The sequence below is a fragment of the Callorhinus ursinus genome, unplaced genomic scaffold (genome assembly GCF_003265705.2).
Source record: "Callorhinus ursinus isolate GAN/ISIS: 27379988/994484 unplaced genomic scaffold, GSC_fseal_2.0 scaffold18, whole genome shotgun sequence".
NCBI lineage: Eukaryota > Metazoa > Chordata > Mammalia > Carnivora > Otariidae > Callorhinus > Callorhinus ursinus.
The window spans coordinates 17,779,787-17,799,604 of NW_027397080.1; the positions used below are offsets into that span (position 1 = coordinate 17,779,787).

The 19,818-nt window shown below is 51.8% G+C and overlaps 1 protein-coding gene across 6 annotated transcripts; it reads left to right on the forward strand.

Moving 5' to 3' along the window:
• Positions 1-8,304: 8,304 nt before the first annotated feature.
• On the forward strand, positions 8,305-18,437 carry PAQR7 (progestin and adipoQ receptor family member 7). 6 transcript variants are annotated; one of them, XM_025857069.2, is made up of 3 exons: positions 8,305-8,416; positions 12,430-12,525; positions 16,342-18,437. In XM_025857069.2, exon 3 carries the CDS (start codon positions 16,363-16,365, stop codon positions 17,407-17,409), a length of 1,047 nt encoding a protein of 348 aa, XP_025712854.1. In that variant the 5' UTR covers positions 8,305-8,416; positions 12,430-12,525; positions 16,342-16,362; the 3' UTR covers positions 17,410-18,437. The 6 variants fall into 6 exon arrangements, with proteins under 6 accessions (XP_025712854.1, XP_073759246.1, XP_025712853.1 ...); XM_073903145.1 differs by having other exon boundaries at positions 8,316-8,420; positions 12,430-12,865; XM_025857068.2 differs by having other exon boundaries at positions 8,316-8,420.
• Positions 18,438-19,818: the final 1,381 nt, after the last annotated feature.

Consider the following 19,818-nt stretch of genomic DNA (forward strand, 5'->3'; position numbering starts at 1 on the left):
AACTCTTCTGGGAACTGCCTCCTTATTAGAGTGTTTGTCTGACCTGACATCACCCAGACAGTATGGGTATCTCAGACTTCGTGATCATCTTATCCATTACCTTATTATTAATGTCCTTTGGTCATTGGGGTAGCTTTAATTAATGATTGATAGCAAGGTTGTAAATATCCCTCAAAGGAAAATTCTCTTATCCAAAGTCCCAGTAGTCATTGCTGGGAGGTTCCCACAAGCTTTGGACATAAGCCCCAGGCTGGACTCACCACAGGGCTATCATACAGAGAATTTGTCCTTATGAGAATTCCAGAGCATTCTACACCACGTGGGCTCAGGCGATCCTACTGATTCTCATTTAGCATGACTAATTAATATTGCTTGAAGAGCAGATTTACACACCTTTCTGTTTTATGATACCAGGTAAGGGAAATGTTCAGCCACACACAATGTCCATCCCCAGAGTAGAGTCAGGTAAAAAAGACACTCCACCTAAACCCTGTTTAAACATTCCAATTTTCATAGATTTATTGACTCTCCCACTTTTATGTCTTTCAGTCTAAATGGAGCCCACACCATGGCTTCCTACCATAGCTCGTGGAGCTCCTGTGTCAGGAGTCCTGAAAGGTTTTCTTTGCCACCCCCTGACCATTTTGCCCACTTTTTGTGCCAAAGACTTTGGGTCCCCAGTAAGGGGTTGAGCCAAGGGACCCTGGCCCTTTGGTCAATCTTTAACTTTTTTTTTTAATCTTTAACTTGATTAATATGCTTGACCACAGCCGCAAGCACACGTGATTCCCGGTCAGGTCTCGCACTGTAATCTCTGCCTTCAGGCTTTTAATGTTTTTCTAAACAGAGGAAGATTGGACTTGAAGTACTTTAATACTGAGGGACCAATAGGAGGTCCTTTGGCCCACCCAACCTAAAAGCTTTGTTTCAACCCCATCAATGTCCATTTTATTAATCCCATTTGTTAATAACCATCCAAAGATTTCCCCCTGTGGACGAGCGCTGCGACCCTCCCCTCTCTGTTTCCCCTTCATTTTGCCTCTACCAATATTCACTTTATTCACCTTCTTTCTTTCTTTTTTTTAAAGATTTATTTATTTATTGAGAGAGAAAGAAAGCGTGAGTGGGGGGAAGGACAGAGGGAGAGGGAGAGGGAGAATCTCAAGCAGACTTCCCCCTGAGTGTAGTGCCTGACACGGGACTCGATCCCAGGACCCTGAGATCATGACTTGAGCCAAAGCCAAGAGTTGGATGCTTAACCGACTGAGCCACCCAGAAACTCTTATTCGCCTTATTTCTTAATAAAGGTCTAAAAATTTCCAGCTTGTTGGGAAGAGTCCCTTGACTTTCCCTTGGCCTTTTCTCATCCTCTAATAACCTCATGTTTTTATTAGCATCTAGAAGACCCATGAGGGGAAGCTGAGACAGCAAATTTGATAAGGCTTCATGAACTGTTTTCTCGGTTTTACAGCAATAAGGTTACATAGGTGTCCATGTGAAAGGGACCCCCTTAACCACAGCATTCTCCATGAATGGGCGTGGCCAGTGGGTAAAAATCCAGGTGGTCATAAGCCATTCCCAAATGATTTGCATATGAAGCCTATCAGCTGCTTCGTCTGGGGTGTTCCACTGGCGTTTATGGGGGAAAGCAGACAGTCTCCCTTCTCAGGGCAAACAGATCTTACAGTGGCTTGTACTCGGTCTGCTAGGTGGGCCCTTCCCTCAGGAATAACCCCTCCCCCCCACTTTGTGTCTGGGTTGTGTACAGCTGTCTGTGATTGTTCCAGAGTGAGCTGAGGGGGCTGCATAAACCCCACATGTTCTTCCCCTCTTCAGCATCCAAACCACAGACACCGCCCTGAAGTCAGTTACACTCACAACCCATTCAGTAAAGCTTCCTCGGGGACCCGATGATACAGATCCATGTGGCCACCCAGGAATCAAAGGTTTTTCACCCCCAGCCTTTCATCTTTCTCTTCCCAAACCACATCTTTCCACGAGCCAGCGATGTTCTAGCAAATCCCACTTCACCACCACCAGGGGTTCTTGGACCCGATTCCAATGTCTGGGGGTGGGAGGGACTTCGCACATAACCCCAAGCAATTCTCAGACACCTGCAGGGTGTTGGGACTTCAACCCACTATCTGCCCAGAGAGAATATCAGATTCCATGGGTTAAGGGCTCAGTCCCACAAGACTGCCCCTTCCAGGGCGCCTGGGTGGCTCAGATGGTTAAGCGTCTGCCTTCGGCTCAGGTCATGATCCCAGGGTGCTGGGATCGAGTCCCGCATCGGGCTCCCTGCTCCTTGGGAGCCTGCTTCTCCCTCTGCCTCTCTCTCTCTCTGTCTCTCATGAATAAATAAATAAAATCTTTAAAAAAAAAAAAAAAGACTGCCCCTTCCCCACTTCATATGCCAGTCACAAACCCGGGTCATCTTCTATGCTTCTGACCAAATGGATATAGATCAGAAGTTCCAATGGCTCCCTCCTTGGGTTTGATTAATTTCCTAATGGCTCACAGAACTCAGGGAAACACTTATACTTAGCAGTTTATCAAAGGATACAGATGAACACCCAGATGCAGAGATACATAGGGCAAGGTGTGGGAATGTCCTGAGCTCAGGAGCTTCTTTCCTCATAGAGCTGGGGTACATCACCCTCAAGGTGTGGTTGTGTTCACCTAACTGAAAGCTCTCCAACCCATACTATTGGGATTTTATGGAGGCTTCATGTAGGCTCGATCCATTATTAACTCCATTTCTAGCTCCTCTCCCCTCTCTGGAGAAGTAGGGGGTGGTGGCTGAAAATTCCAAGCTTCTAATGGTTTGGTCTTTCTGGGGGCCAGCCCCCACCCAGGAGCCATCTAGGAGCCCACCGAGTTGCCTCAGGACAACAGATACTCTTAGTGTTTGTACCACTTAGGAAATAATTACAAGGGCTTCAGGAGCTGTATGCCCCGGAGATGAAGACCAAGTATATATTTCTTACAATAAAGCACAACAGCACACTGTGTTTTAATGGGTATTCAGCCTCACTCATAATAGGAGAAATTTGATACCACAGTCAGTTATTGAGAGAAACAGGGATTTTTTTTCACTGTATGATTGTATTTATTTATTTAATTTAAATTCAATTAACGTATAATGTGTTATTGGTTTCAGAGGTAGAGTTCAGTGATTCATCAGTCCCCCCCTTTTTTTTAAAAATAAATTTTATTATTTATTTGTCAGAGAGAGAGAGAGATGGAGAGCACAAGCAGGGGAAGCAGCAGAGGGAGAGGGAGAAGCAGGCTCCCTGCTGAGCAGGGAGCCTGATGTGGGACTGGATCTCAGGACCCTTGGATCATGACCTGAGCTGAAGGCAGGTGCTTAACTGACTGAGCGATCCCGGCGCCCCAAGATTTTATTTTTTAAGTAATCTCTATACCCAATATGGGGCTCGAACGTACAACCCCAAGATCAAGAGTCACATGCTTTACCGACTGAGCCAGCCGGGTGCCCCATTGGATAAGGTGACATTGAAACAGACATCTGAAGGCAGTGGGGCATCAGACAGAAGTTCAGCTGTTGGGAGCTACGACCAGCTTCCTGGCCATGTGACCCATGCAGTCACATAGGAGCTTGGGGTCAGGAGGGTCCCCCTGCTTGGTTTCATGTTCTGCTCTTGCTACATTGCAATTCTTAATTTTTGAACAAAGCTTTGCATTTTCATTTTGTACTGGGCCTCAGAAATTATGCCAGTCCTATCTGGGACAAAGTGTGTTCCGGGCAGAAGGAATATCAAGTGGAAAGGTCAAGAGGTAGGAACGTGTTGGCAACTTGGAGTCTGGAGTAGGAGAGAAGAACATGGTTGGCTTCTTTATTTCTGCCCTTTGAGCCTGCGCCCCACCTTCCCCGCTGCTCACTGAGGTTCTGGCCTCTCCAGGGCTGCCCAGGAGGGAACCGGGGAGGTAGTAAGGTTTCAGGTTCAGGAAAGGTCTGCCTTACCCCATACTTGTCCTGAGCATTCCAGGCTCGGCAGGTGTTTAAAGCTGACTCTTTTTCTTGGGGGTGGGGGGGGTTCGGGGGGTGGGGGCTCGGGGGAGGGGGTCTGGGAAGTCTTGGTCTGGTTTTCCCTCAAAGCAGAGGCTAAGGCAGAGATTTAGGTGTGGGTAGCTTGTTTGGGAGGTGACCACAGAAAGCAGAAGAGAGTGGGGGGAGAGACAAAGGAAGCAGGCAAAGCACAACGGAGGATGGGATGTGTCTTCCAGGTTGCTGCTTTGGGTGGTGGAGCCTGGATTCCAGAAAGCCTGATGCAGACCGAATGCCTCCCAGAATTGTCTTCTTCTGAAGAGGAGGCTGGGGCTTTCTCCAGCAGTTCCATGAGGGCCTGAGGGCCGTTCTCAGGGCGCTAACTGCCCGCACTTATAGACTGTTCCTAAACCAGCAGGCTGAGCTGCAGCTTCCAGGAGAGCCCAGAGGCCCGAGAGTGGAGGCCTGCCTGGCAGACGCTTGGAGTGGGGCTGAGTGGGCATGCGTGGAGCTGCCCACCCCTGCTGAAGCTACACCTTGACGGGCCACTCTTGTGTGTTTGCCTTGCTGGGGACAGTCACCGTGGGGCCTCATCTGGGGATCCCTTGAGGAGGGCCGGCTGTTTACGATGGCTCCCCCCAATCCCAGGACACCCCAGGGCCCCTCCAGCCTCTTTGTGCTGAGGCCTCCTGGCCCCTGCAGGAGACTTCCTTGGGCTGGAGCTCAGGCTGCCCGTCTCCTGCAGGGCAGCTCCGGCCTGGGGGCAGCACACCCCTGCGGCCTACGTCCCTGCAAACACAGTCAGCTACCTCCCACCACTGTCTTCTGCTTCTACTGCCAACCCTTCCCTTTCGGGATTCTGGGGCAGGAGTCCGATACCGGTCCCTGCAGTCCCAGGGGACACCCCCCACCTCTCCAACTGGTCTCCTTGAAGCCCCCTTACCCCATCCCACCCCCCTCTCTAATCTCTGCCTCCGGTATCCGCATGGCCTTCAGGATAAGGCCCTCCCACCAGGGCAAGGCTCTCTTCCTTCTAGCCTCTTGCTACCTTTCAAATGCCACCCGCTGCCCCCAGGCCCCCTCTGCTCCAGCCCTAGAACATGAAGGCTCCTTCCCTAAACCTACCCTACCATTCACACCTCCGTACCTTTGCACATGGTGTTCCCACTGTCTGGAAAGTTCTTTCCCTCCTCACGGCTCAGAGAACCCTTCCTCATCCTGTAAGACTCACTCCAAGCGGACTTCAGGCAGAGAACTTCTGTAGGCAATCAGTGTCCCCTGCGCTGCCCCCCCTTCCCCCCACCTCCCCACACCACGCACAGCTGAAATTGTGGTCTTGGGTCAGACCCCTGCCTTTGCATCCTGGCTCTGCTATGTGTATGAGTCAGGAATTGCTGCAGTAATGCTGTGTAAAAAACCAGCTCAGCATTGGGGGCTTACAACAAGGCTTTATTTTTCTTCCTTATTGGCAAAGGGAGGGAGTAAAGAACTGAACTAGAGCAATAGCACGATATGCCCGGCGCTGTGAGTACTTTACATACGTGATTTCATTTACTCTTTATGCTGACCCTAAATGGAGGGTACTAACCTGTTTTAGGATGAATGAACCAGATATCCAGAGAGGCGACATAACTTGCCTGGGGTTAAGTGTCAGAGCCAAGGTGTGAACCCAGGCACAATACAGTCAGGTGCTTTTACTGCTTTGCTGCCCCCAAAGAATGGATGCCCTTGTTTTGGGGAAAAGATAAGAATGTGTTCAGAACAGTCAGGCCCCACATCCTTCTCTTACTTTGGGTGCACTGAAGTCCTTCCTGATGGTCTCCTCGCTCAGAGCAAGACTTCTGAGGCCTTTTGACTCTTTAGGTCTGCCCAGGAATCTGGTCTCCCGGAGACCTTGTTCCTCTAACAGCTGAACCCGGCATCTGGGAGGGCAGCTGGATGATGCACAGCTTACTGGATAGGTTCCCCATGTTCCTCTTCTAGGGTCTGGACTCAAAGGATTACAGAGCTCTGGGCTCTTGGAGCAATGGAGTCACTGGGCCTCACTCAGGTGGCTGAGCTGGGGGACAGCAGGGAAGGGAGCTGCCCTGGGCTGGAAAAGGAGTTGGGTCACAGCCGGATAGGGAAGCAATTGTCCTGGCCCCACAGCTTCACTCCTTGTTACCAGTACTGTGTAGCAGATAAGAGCAAGGCCGGGATCCAGGCCTGCCACTAGCCTACTGGGTGGCCTTGGGTAAGTAGCATCTTCCGGAACCAGTTTCCTCATCCATGAAATGAGATAAGGAAACAACACCCTCGTGGGCTTATAGTGCATGGAAGGGGCTTTGCGTTGGGCCGGGCACATGGCAAGTGCTCCATGACTGAGCATTGTTCCTACTTTTTAAAATTTTTATCATTCAGCTCTCAAATATCCACAGCCATGTTTCAGGGTCAAGTGACTTTTCTCCCCTAAGCACACCTCCAGATCCATTTCTCAGAGCCTAAATACATCGGGAGCTATGTGACCTGGAATACATCATTTCTCCCCTCCGGGCCTCAGTTTTTCTATCCATAAAATGGGGGTCATCTCACCCAACTTGTAGGAATGGATGAGCCTAAATGAGATAACATAACAGTCCCATGTCCCCTTTCTTTCTTTTTTTTAAAGATTTTATTTATTTATTCATTTGAGAGAGCGAGAATGAGAAAGAGAGAGAGCACATGAGAGGGGGGAGGGTCAGAGGGAGAAGCAGACTCCCTGCTGAGCAGGGAGTCCGATGTGGGACTCGATCCCGGGACTTGAGGATCATGACCTGAGCCGAAGGCAGTCACTTAACCAACTGAGCCACCCAGGCGCCCTTTTTTTTTTTTTTTAAAGCCCATGTCCCCTTTCTGATCCTTAGTTTCCCAATTTGTAAAATGGGTTAACAGGGTTGTCTGGCTCAAAGGAGATGGTTTGGCGACTATTAGTGCGCATGGCAAGAGCTTAATAAACTGTAACTTTATTTTTTAATTTTTATATTTTTTAACTGTAGCTTTAAAAACATGTCCAGTACAGAGCAGGTGTTCCAAAACTGGAAGAGGAGACTAAGTCATCTTCCAAGTTTTAAATTTTTATTCACTATGATAGAATATATTCTATCATATAGAATATAATTTCCATAATGTCCTTACTTGTTTTCATTTCCCATACCCTACTTGTTCCAAATGATTGGATCTTCTATGCCACTTTTTCTATCCACATGGGTAATAGAGATTTAACTAATTCTTAGGGTTATTATGATTATGATTTTATATGTTTTGTTATAATATATCAAGGAAATACACATTCCTCTAGTAGTCATTGCAGTTGATGAAGAACCTTCATACCCATTGTTTTATTAATTCTCCTAACAACCTGTCAGGTATTATTACTTCCATTTCATAGGTAATAAAGTTGAGGCCGAGAAAAAGACTTGCCCAAGATCACATGGTGAGTTGGGGGTAGCACCGGGACTTGGATCCTGTCATCATGCCCACACCCCACACCGTCTCTCGGAATGGACTCGAAGCTCCCTGAGGGCGGATCAGTGTCCCTTCTTAGACTGTCCCCTCTCAGCTCCGCATCCTTCAGGCTGTGTGTGCCCCAGCTGGGGTGGAGGTGTCTCCCCACTCTGCCTGGTCCAGGGCCAGAGGAGCGGACAATCCCTGTCAGTCTGTGCTGAGGGCCTTCTCTATGCAGGGATCCCTCACCCTTTGGGTGCTTCAACTCGGGGGAGATATTACACTAGGGAGTAGAAAGTGGGTGTTTTAATAGAGGTTCAAACACCATGCCTTGGGCCGCTCGCAGGGGAAGCGGCCCACGGAATAAGACAGGGGTGTAGAAGGCGGGGTGGGGCTCCCCGGGCAGAGAGATGAAAATGGGGAAGGCCAGGCGCATCTCGACCAGAAGTAGCCTAGTGCGCGGTGGCATGTGTGGATCCTCGTGGCTTCGTGGCAAACCAGTCCGCGCTCCTGCTACAACTTGCCCGGCGCCCGCCAGTCCGCCACCCGGACTCCGGAGCTGGTGCTCCCAGTCTGCGGAAGCAGGACCCACTCCGCTGGAGCGTCCGCAGCGCTGCCGCCCAGCCGGGGGACTTGGGCAACCGCTTCTGCTCTCCGGGACTCCCGTCTCCTCCATCTTACTGCACGATGGCCACAGGAACGCCCACGACCCCGTGGTCGCGGGGGTGGGAGCGCCCCCCTGCCTCCGCCGGCAACACGTGGGCGTGGCGGGGGGGGAGGCCCTGCCCCCGCGGCCCTCCCGCCCGCCGCCGCGGCCGCCGCCCCGCCCCCCGCCCGCCTCAGGGCGGAGCCACCGGCCGCCCCTTTATCTGCTTGCCTGTCGCCGGGGACGTCGAGGCCCGAGGGTCCCAGCCGGCCGATCCCGCCGCCGCGCTTCGCCCCGCCGTAGGTACAGGGCTGGGGAGAGGGGAGCGGGCGGGCGGCGGGCGCAGGGGTGCTTCCGGGGGCGGCGGGCGCGCGCTCAGGGGGCGAGGACGGGCGGGGCCGCGGGGCCGGAGCCGGAGCACCCCCGGGTGAGAGCGGGAGGATCCTGGGGGACCCGCTGGAACGGAGCACATCTGAGGGAGTGGGCAGGGCGGCCGGCCGGCCTGGGCGAGCGGCGGTGGCGGGGAGGGGGAGAGGCCGGGGGCTCGCTGCTCCCCCTGCGGGGGACTCTAGGGAGACTCCGGGGGCACAAGGCGCGCGACTACCTGGAACTGGATGATGTGAGGGGGTCCCACTTGGGGGACGCCTAGGCCGGTTGGGATGGGGAAGCCTGTCGTGGTGTCAGGAAAGCATGGAGGTTTCCCTACCCAGTGAGGGGAAGGGGAGGGAGCCCCACACCACCCATAACATTTGCTTCAAGCCTGCAGGCTATGAGGACCCCCAGAGGGGTTTCCCTGGGGCGGCCGGTGCAGGCCTGGCTTGAGTGAGGGGACTGGTCAGGTCACAGCTGGCGAGTTTGAGAGTTTGATGGATTCCCAGAGCCTGGCTGCACCTGGTTGGATGGCCCGGGACCTTATGTTGTAGCTCCTGTGGGAGAGGGTTCCAGCCTCACGTCAAGGGGCTTGTGCCACCTCAGAACCCCTTGGTGAGAGGCTGCCCCACTCCAGCCTCAGTTTCTGTGACTAGAGGGGCCCTTGCTGGCCAGAGGTGAAAATTGGGTCACTTTTCCATCCCGTGCTGGGTGACAGTAGCCAGCTCACCCAGCCTCTCTGAGATTGCTTTCTTCCTACAGGTTCTTCTTCCTTGTCCTCAGAGCATTAGTGAATCTGAGTTCCACAGAATTCCTTTGACTTATTTATTCTATTCTGATTACAAATGGAGGCCCGGGGGTGCAGTTACAAAAAACAAAAATTATTTCTGTTCAGTTTTGGAAGAAGTGGAAGAACTTTTTCTTAAACACATTCTGCCGAGTTTGGGAATTGGTTTGCATTGAGGGAGGTGACCCAGTTGCTGGGAGATCGGGAGGCCAGCCAGGATGAAAACTTTGCTTATGTAATCTGTGGCCACCCACTGGATGCCTGGGAGTTGACTACAGTAGATGAAGGGCAAGAGCACTTGTTTGGGAGTCAGATGTTGTGTCTGGCCATCCTGCCTCCTGGGCTGTGACACCAGCTTACATGGAGGTTCAGAGTTGCTTTGAGGGAGAGTTGAAATGCATGTGAAAGTTCTTTGTGAACAGCAAGCCACTGTAAATTACCAATGTTAGTGCCTAATCTTATTGATAATATTTTGGGCTCTTATATGGTATTGTCCTTGTCAGAATCCCTCAAGAATACTACCTCTAACAACTCCTGTGTTAACACAGGTCTGGCCTTACTATTATTATTGTGATTATTATTTTTAAGTAGGCTCCAGGCCCAACATGTGGCTTGAACTCATGACCCTGAGATCAAGAGTCACGTGCTCTACCTACTGAGCCAGCCAGGTGTCCCCCCGCCTTACAATTTTTTTTTATCTGAGGTTAGACTTTGTCTTCTATGGCAAGATAAAGTTTTCTTTAAGGGAGTGTGCTGAACAATCAGGACCCAGAGAAGCAACAATGAGTATTTTTGCATGCCAAGATGGAGGCAAGAGAGAAAATGGAATTATAACCAATTAATACTCATAATAGGCGTTTTTTTAGTTAGGCTATTAAGCTCCGAGAGGGCAGGGTATTAATACCCTTAGTTCTTACCCTTAGCTGGTAGTTAGCTGGGCTGTTGGCTCCATGAGGGAAGTGTCTTAACGGTTTTGTTCACTGCTGAAGCTCCAGCCCCTGGCACATAGTCGGCCTGAAACAAGTATTGGACCATCTCAGGTCCTGAAGGGCCCTTTGACGTTACTGGTAAATTCATTCTGTCCTTTGACATTTGGAGAAACAGGGCCAAGAGGGGAATGGACTTGTCCAAGGTCCCACAGGGATTGAATGGCTGAGCCAAGACTCGAACCCAACAGAAATAGCAGAGCCAGCCTGTGCCAGAGCCGACATTGCATCTATAACTTTGTTTTGCTTTCACAAGAGCCCAAGGGGTAGCTATTACTATCCTTCGATTATGAATGAAGAGTTAGGCTCAGAGAGGTTAAGGGACTTAAAAGCAAAAAGTCACACAGCCGATATATGTCAGACTTGAAATCCCACCCTCACATAAAAATGGGGACCTGGCTTCTCTTTGAAATAGTCTGCCCGAGGCGAGTGGTAGGCACCCTCCCTTGGGGCGTCGGCTCTCTCCAGTGCTGCGCAATCACCACCTGCAGTGCCTTCTCTCAGGACTGGATTTTCTTAGCCCGTAGGCATTTCGTTTGTGTGGGTGAGCCCTGTCAGGGCAGGGAGTCTGTCTGCTTGCTTCACCCTGTGCCCAGCTCTGTAGTTTGTGGCCTGTCATGTGCACTAAACTCAATGGGATGGGTAAAACCGGAGGCTTTCCCACTTCGAAACTCATTTTTTTTTTTTTAAGATTTATTTATTCGACAAAGAGAGACACAGCAAGAGAGGGAACACAAGCAGGGGGAGTGGGAGAGGGAGAAGCAGGGCTCCCACTGAGCAGGGAGTGACGCGGGGCTCGATCCCAGGACCCTGGAACCATGACCTGAGCCGAAGGCAGACGCTTATCGACTGAGCCACCCAGGCACCCCTCGAAACCCATTTATTGCCCCATCCCTACAACCTGGTCATCTGTTTTGCCCCCCAGGTATTTAGGGGACTCTTTGGCAAAGTGTATCAGGGAGAGATGTGGAGGAACTGGGGCAAGCCTGGATTGAGGATCGAGGTGAAGAGGTTGACCTTGTGTTTAGGAAAGGGGAACGGGAGGTGGGAGGGCAGAGGAGGACCAAGCTTCTCGAATTGACAGGAGCTCCCACGTGGGCCCTGGAGATCTCAGGGCTGAGGCTCAGCCAACCTGGAAGCCTCTCAAACCTGCAAGACATGCCCTGGCCAGGCCACATGCCTTTTGGATCACCTGCTGGCATGGTCTACTCTTTCGACCCTCCCACTGGGGGATGGAGCAGCTGCAGCTGAGACCCTTTCCCTGGTGGTTTCACTTCCCAGCCACCTCTTTTGGGTCTGTGCGGCACAAGTGCAAATCTTCAGGGCTCTTTGGACCCAGAGAGGTTACTCTGAATGGTCTATGCTGAGGAGAATTCAATTATGAAATAAGATCAGTGTCCCTAGGGAGCCTGGGTGGCTCAGTTGGTTAAGCGACTGCCTTCGGCTCAGGTCATGATCCTGGAGTCCCGGGATCGAGTCCCACATCGGGCTCCCTGCTCGGCAGGGAGTCTGCCTCTCCCTCTGACCCTCCCCCCTCTCATGTGCTCTCTCTCTCTCATTCTCTCTCTCTCAAATAAATAAATAAAATCTTTAAAAAAAGAAAAAAAGATCAGTGTCCCTAGAAGTTCAAACTCCAGCCAAATTTCCCTGGTCCTTACATGTGTCCTCAGAGAAAGGTAAACTATGCAAGAGACACAGTTCACCAAAGCCCTCAAACCCAGTGGAACCAGCTCCTGAGGGCTAAAAGAGGACAGTTGTTTAAGATGATGCCAAGCAAATCTCTAGGGCTGAGGATATTTCAAATACTACTACTCAAGCTGGGGATAATTCAAATACTACTACTGTTAATAATAATTAGTTACTACTACTATTAATAGTTGATAATAATAGCAATCATTTATCGAGTCCCTAAACTGTATGAAAACTTTATTCTAATGAGTTTAATCTTTACAGCCATCTATGCTATAGATAATATTATAATTCCCACGAGGGAGCTAAGGCTCAGAGAACATGAGTCACTAGTCTTAGGTCACACAGCTATAGCATGTGATGGAAGCAGGTGTCAGACCTGGTTTTTCTGAATCTGAAGTCCATCTCCTTCATGAGCCTTTCCGGTGTCCGCTTTCTTCTTTATTTCTAACTTCTTTCCATTATGATTCCTGGTGAGTAGGGACAGAAGCCAGTCAAGTTTGCCTGACATCCATCAGCCAGGCCCTGGTCACCTGGTCTCAGCCCAGCTTTGCCCGTCTTGCCGTGTGAATCTTGGGTAAGTCACAACTTTTTAGCCAGCCCTGGGTTTCCCCAGACGTTTCATGTGGAGGGTAATGCTGAGCTTCCTTCTACAGCTGAGGCCTGGCTAGGAGGGCAACGTTTAGCTGGGATTTGACCAGTGTGGGAATGGTGATGGTGGGGGGTGGGAAGGGAGAGGTGGAGGTTTTCTTTAGCCCCACCCTCTGGTGACATCACACAAGACACCTCCCACCCTTGGAAGCCCCGCCCCTAGTGACCCTCACCTGTGGAAGTGCCACCCAGTGCTTGGCATCTGGTGAATTTGCCCAGTCCCACAGCGGAAGCCATCGGCCCCCAGGCTCGAGGAAAACCCCTAGGTAACCTAGGCTCGGAGAGGGGCCGTGGAGGGTGGCCCGAAACAGGCAGGTCCTGGCAGCCTGTTGGGCAGATGACTCTGAGGATTCTCTGAGGGTGGTCTCTGGATACCTACCCTCCTTTCAGCTCAGGCTGGACCCCTGCACCTGCTCCTTTCCCCTGGATTCAGGGGCCCCTTTCCATGGAGTCAGGAGATGGGAACTAATTCTGAAAATAGACGTATCCAGATGGAATAGGGCCCCTGGGTGAGGTCTACAGGAGGTAGGGGAGCAGGATCTCTTTACCCCAGTATGTAGCCTCTGGGTTCTGTGCTTAGGCCCCAAGGTGTCTGGTGGAGGAGAAGGGCCCTGAGGGCGCTCTCACCAGCTGAGGAGGTGGCTGTGAGCTAGGGCGTCATTGGTGTAGAGCCAGGGGGTGGCTGGTAACGTGGGGACGCTGTGGTCCCCGGGTGCGTGTCAGTTGGTAGAAGACTAAGGAAATAATTTATGGGAAAGGCCTTGGCTACCTGCTTTAGACCATTATCTTCCAAAGTAGTTCTGTGGAATGCAGATGGGGAGGAGCTCCTAACCTCTCTGAGTTTCACTATCCTCAAAAAGAAAATGGGCATAATACCTACCTCAGCAGGCTAGTGATGAGAATTAATTGCAACAAGGCTATAAAGAGTAAGCATATAGTAAGCACACATTTCAGCTGGCTTTACAATATAATTATTCCTAGGAAAGGAATCCTTGGTCAGGTAGGCTTGACAAATGGAGGTTCAACAAAGCAAAGCTGGCTTCTTTGTTGCAGGACTTCTCAGAGCCTTTAATAGCCTGTTATGACTTGGAAAGTTCTAAGAGTGGGATATGGAGCCTTGGACTGGATTTAATGGATCATAGGGACCCAGGAACTAGGCCACCATCGCACGTTATCATTCCCTGGTCTTTTCCCCTGTGGTGGAATGGAAACCTTGCCGGATTGGGCAACGCCGGGGAAGGCCTTCCTGTCTCTGGGCTCTTATTTTCTCAGTGTAAAACAAAGGTGCTGCATGAGACACCTTCAGAGGCCTTTTCTGGCTTCCTGAGGTTCTGAGTTGGAAAGCCAAAGTTGTAGGCAAGGGTAGAGGCTGAAGCCCAGCCTCTTGAGGAGGAGAAGACCTCCAGTGCTGGCTCCCCCACTAGCAAGGCAGGCCAGGTGGTCCTCATGGACGGAAGCAGCCAGCAAGGTCTGCTTCCTACACCTGACCTGTGCCATGCTGTCTGGGGAAGGGAAGTGGGAGAGTCCTGCCCCACCTCCGTCCAAAGCATCCCTTGTGCAGTATTGTAGTGACTTGTTTAACTCCTGCCTCCTTACTGGACTAGGAGAGGCCAGAGACCAGAGCTGACTTGAGAAGTGTAATGCAGGGGGCGCTTAGGGATGCAGGTCAGGCTAGGATGGGGAGGGGGGTGGGCTGGGGGCTTGTCCTGATACTGCCTTCACATGGCAAGCTCCCTGCATTTATTGGACTGTGTGTAAATTATTGGGGGGGGCTTTGGGGGTGATTAGGGTGCTGCTGGTGGCAGAAACATGAGAGCTTTAGCCTGCCCAGATCTCCTGGCCTCTTACAATGACTGGTGCAAAGGTAGTTGCAATAAATATCTGATGAAAGAGGGACAGAAAATCAGGATGCTGAGTCCAGTAAGCTCATTGGAGGGATGGGAGTTGTCTGGCAGGTGTTTTAATAGATACTTGATTTAGCGAATGACACAGTGAATGATGATAAGCTGAATTAAGCAACTGGTTTCAGGCAAAACTGTATAGAAAGTATATAACTATGAAATGATTAATAGCACTTGTCACCTTGTCTTGCGAAGGACAGTTTAGGGTAGTGGTTAAGATCGCAAACTGAGTCCAGACTGTGCCTCTGCCTAGCTAGGTGGGTGGGCAGGGTCCTTAACATGTCCGTGCCTCAGTTCCTTATCTGCAAAATGGGAATAATGATAGTACCTATTCACAGGGCGTTATGAAGCATAAATGAGTCAGTTATACATAAAGGGCTTGAAACGGTGTCTGGCACATAGTGAGTACTGTATAAACATTTGCTATGATTTGTTTTCCTTTCGATAATCTGCACCATACCATGAAGTCCTGGGGGCAGGGATTAAATCTTTTTCCTCTCTGCCCTCCCCTGGACCCAGCACAGGACCTGAGGCAGAGGAGGGGCTCAGTAAGTGTTTGCTAAATGAACAAATGAATGAGTGAATGAATATGTTTTTTATGGTACATTATATAACCTATACAAGGGGAGTAGACAGGGCAGGGGCAGTAAGGAGGTCCCTTGGAAGTGGCAGTTTGAACTGGCCCTAAAGGATTTCAGGGGAGGGAAATAGAGTGTAATAAACAGTGTGATATTGGGTTAGGTGGGAAATAAGGGTAGTAGCAGGGTCTTGAATGGCAGGGTGAAGGGTTAGATTTGATGTCTTTGGAATTAGCAGCTGTGGGTGGGAGTGGAAAGCCTAGAGGAGGGATGTTTTGAGTGGAGGTGTGGCTGAGGGAAAGGGCTGTTTTTACAGAATCAGTTGTTAACTGGGGACTTCCAGGGGAAAAAAGTGGCTTTTTGAGTTGGGGACTTTAAATGTATGAAGTGTTATCGGGATGCTGTTGTGCTCTTTGATTCAACAAATACTGAATGCCAGCTACCTGCAAAGCACTGCGGGTTCACAAAACAATGAGACTAACTGCCTACCCTTTGTGAGCTCACATTAACGATTTTAATGCCCATGAGAAATGTTACGATGGTCAAAGGATGGGTATCTTATGGTAGGCATTCAAGTAGAGAAGTCATCATCAGAGGTTCAGGGGGCCAGGGAAAGTGTCACAGAAGAATGGGTTTTGAGGGTTGAGTAGGAGTTTACCAGGTAGGCAAGAGGAGGAAAATGTCTCAGGCAGAAGGAACAGCTTGTATAAACCTCCGGACATGTGAAACAGGCTCAGGGGTGTGGTGAGGCTGTGGCTGGGTTGGAAGTGCACTGTGGCTGAGCAATAGGGCAGGAAAAGGTAGCAGGGACCAGATCATGGAGGCTGATGGAGGGTCAGTGGGGGACCCTGCCACTCCGAAGGGGCTAAAGGTAGAGGCGGTGGTTCTGTTACCTAGGTCATTGTCACCGGCAGGTGAACACAGATGGCGACACGAACATAGGAGAAAGCAGCAGGAGCTGCCGTGTGGACCTGGACTGGAATGGAAGTGGCTGAGGTAGTGAGCCACCTCCATTCATTCCTCAAGCATTGCTTGAGCACCTACGGCATGCCAGGCACGGTTCTAGGCACTTGGGATGCATCAGGGCGGAACAGTCGTGGGGGCAGAGCTGCGATCTTCTTTAGGATGACTCCTCTCTTCGGAAACTCAGTGTAGGGGATAAAGAGGGCGGGAAGGAGGGAGTGAGAACTGGGCTCCAGAGCCTCCCAGCTGCTGCTCATGGTGGCCCAGGGCACCCTGACTTTGCTCTGGCCTCTCTCCCAGCTCCCGGCCTGGCCCACAGCCATGGCCACGATGGTGGCCCAGAAGCTCAGCCATCTGCTGCCCGCTCTGCGGCAGGCCCACCGGGAGCCGCAGCCCTCCGGGCGGCCAGAGCCCGTGTTCACGGTGGCCCGAGCCGAGGTGCCGCCCCTCTTCTGGAAGCCGTACATCTACGTGGGCTACCGGCCGCTGCACCAGACGTGGCGCTTCTACTTCCGCACGCTCTTCCAGCAGCACAACGAGGCGGTGAACGTCTGGACCCACCTGCTGGCAGCGCTGGTGCTGCTGCTGCGGCTGGCCATCTTTGTGGGGACCGTGGACTTCTGGGGAGACCCCCACGCCCTGCCCCTCTTCATCATTGTCCTTGCCTCCTTCACCTACCTCTCCCTCAGCGCCCTGGCTCATCTCCTGCAGGCCAAGTCCGAGTTCTGGCACTACAGCTTCTTCTTCCTGGACTACGTGGGCGTGGCCGTGTACCAGTTTGGCAGCGCCCTGGCACACTTCTACTACGCCATCGAGCCTGCCTGGCACGCGCGAGTGCAGGCCGTCTTCCTGCCCACGGCTGCCTTTCTCGCCTGGCTGTCTTGCACCGGCTCCTGCTACAACAAGTATAGCCAGAAGCCCGGCCTGCTGGGCCGCACCTGCCAGGAGGTGCCGTCGGCGCTGGCCTACGCGCTGGACATCAGCCCTGTGGCGCACCGCATCCTGGTGTCCCCCGAGCCGACCGCCGATGACCCGGCCCTTCTCTACCACAAGTGCCAGGTGGTCTTCTTCCTGCTGGCCGCCGCTTTCTTCTCAGCCTTCATGCCCGAGCGCTGGTTTCCTGGCAGCTGCCACCTCTTTGGGCAGGGCCACCAGCTCTTCCACGTGTTCTTGGTGCTGTGCACGCTGGCTCAGCTGGAGGCTGTGGCCCTGGACTACGAGGCCCGGCGGCCCATCTACGAGCCTCTGCACACCCGCTGGCCCCACAACTTCTCCGGCCTCTTCCTGCTCACCGTGGGCAGCAGTGTGCTGACGGCATTCATCCTGAGCCGGCTGGTGCGGCGCAAACTCGACCAGAAGACCCAGTGAAGGGCTGGGGGCGGGGTGGGGTGGGGTGGCGGCTGGTAAGGGAGGGAGGTAGAGTGGGAGCCCCGGGGTCCGGGCTTGGCTCCAGAGGGGAACAAGGCCTGGTAAAGTTGTTTGTGTCTGGCCTGTGGTGACTTTCTGTGCACGCCTCAGCTGCCAAAGGCGGTACTGGCCAGTCCCTGGATTTGGGGATTGGCCAGGAGCTGCTGGATTGGCCAGGAGCTGCTGGGGTCCACTCCTGGGCCTGCCCCAGCCCCCTGCCCTGGGAGAGGAAAAGAGATAAAGATGCGGGCCGCCGACCAGGCTTGCCTCTCCCCATTGCCTCTCACTAGGGGTGAGGATCGGGGGTCAGCGGGGGCCAGGACCCTGGTTGGGAGCTTCCAGATTATCTGGGAGGGGGTGAAAGTAGACTTTAGGCCAGGGGCAGAAGAGGCCTCAGCAACCCCCTGCCCCCCGCCAGATTTCACTGGTGGATAGGGAAGGGGCAGGCCCCAAATGTATGTACCATCCCTTGAGTTCTAGCCTGGAGTTTTGGAGTTCCACAGTCTCCAAAAGTAGAAGATTGTGCTAGGGAGAAATGGATCCCACCCAGTGCCCATACCCCCTCAGTCACCGTCCCACACAGTGAGCCCCAGCCTTTCTAGCTCTGGCCTCTGTGACTCACACATCCTGTTCCCAGCCTCTCTCCTGGTTTCCTTGCCCATGATTCAGTTATCCATTTCAGTGTTTCCTGGGCCTCTGCTCAGAGGCAGGCTACCAGCTGAGTCCTGTGGATCAATGCAGGATGAGAGCTTTAATATGGGAATGACCTGTCAGGGGAAGCACCAAGGAGGAATAATGCTGCCTGCGACCCTCACGGTCTTGGGTTGGGAAGGGTGAATAGGAGTTTGCAGATGAAGAAGGGCGTTCCAGGCAGAGGGAAAAGCCTGTACAAAGGCCAAAGATGTACTGAAGGGAGTTCAGCGGCACTGGAAGTGGGGGTGGTCTGGACTCCGATATGTCCTGGATGCAATAAAGGACTGTTAAGAGCAGCCTCTTTGCTTCTTGCCTCCTGTCCCAGGAATGGGGCCCTGGGGCCCCCATGGACCTGCTTAGCATGTTGAGATTTTCCAGGGCGTGCTGGGGCCCCCAGGGGTGGGAACAGGGAGGAGGAAGGCAGTGTGTGTTTTTTCTTTGCCTGGGGGTGGTTGGGGGCCTTATACACTATGTATATGAACTTTTTCTTTTTGGCAGGGAAGGGAGGGCAGTTTTATTACCAAATAAGTTTTAGAAGTTAAAGGAATGTGTAAAATTTTACATAAGCCCACTTTATAATTTGACAAAGATTTCATTTTTGGGTCTTTCCTTCAATCAAGAAGGATTTTATATGTTAATTTTTATAATCTGCTTTTCCACAGTACAGTTTATAATACAGTTTTCCACAGTACAGTGAAGGAAAATTAGGAAGTACTGATAAGAAAAAAAAAACCCAAGTGAATAAAAAACATTACTCTGCTGGGCGCCTGGGTGGCTCAGTCAGTTAAGTGTCTGCCTTCAGCTCAGGTCAGGATCCCAGGGTCCTGGGATCCAGCCCCGCATCGGGCTCCCTGCTCAGCAGGGAGTCTGCTCTTCCCTCTGCCTGCTGCTTCCCCTGCTTGTGTGCTCTGTCAAATAAATAAATAAAAAGATCTTTAAAAAAAAAATCACTCTATTGCTAAACTATCCTGTTTATAGGGGCACCTGGGTGACTCAGTCAGTTAAGCATGTTGGACTCTTGATTTTGGCTCAGGTCATGATCTCAGGGTTGTGAGATCCAGCACTACGTGGGTCTCCACACTCAGGGAGTCTGCTTGAGATTCTCCCTCAGCCCCAGCCCCCACTCTTTTCTCTAAAATAAAAAAATCTTTGAAAAAATATCCTGTCTACATATATATGTATATGGCTTATATACATATATAAAGAACATCTATGGGGACTGTGGTTAGGGATGAACGATGAGTGGGATGCCAGCACTTCTGCATTTCTGAGGAGCTTTCACAAACTTTACCTCACTTGATCCTCTTTAAAATCCAGGGTCTCGCTTAAGCTGTGAAGGCAGGACTAGGAGATAGTTTTGGGAGCTGACAAACCTGGGACTCCAAATTTTTAGGTTTCATTTTTAACCTTTTTCTTTTCTTTTTTAAAGACAGAGAGCAGAAGTAGGGGGAGCTGCAGAGGGAGAGGGGAGAAACAGGCTCCCCGCTGAGCAGGGGTCCCAACGCAGGGCTGGATCCCAGGACCCAGGGATCATGACGGGAGCTAAAGGCAGACACAATCGACTGAGCCACCCAGGCGCCCCACCCCTTTTTAAAAAAATATTTTATTTGAGAGAGAGAGAGAACGAGTAGGGGGAGGGGGAGGGAGAAGCAAACTCCCTACTGAGCAGGGAGCCGA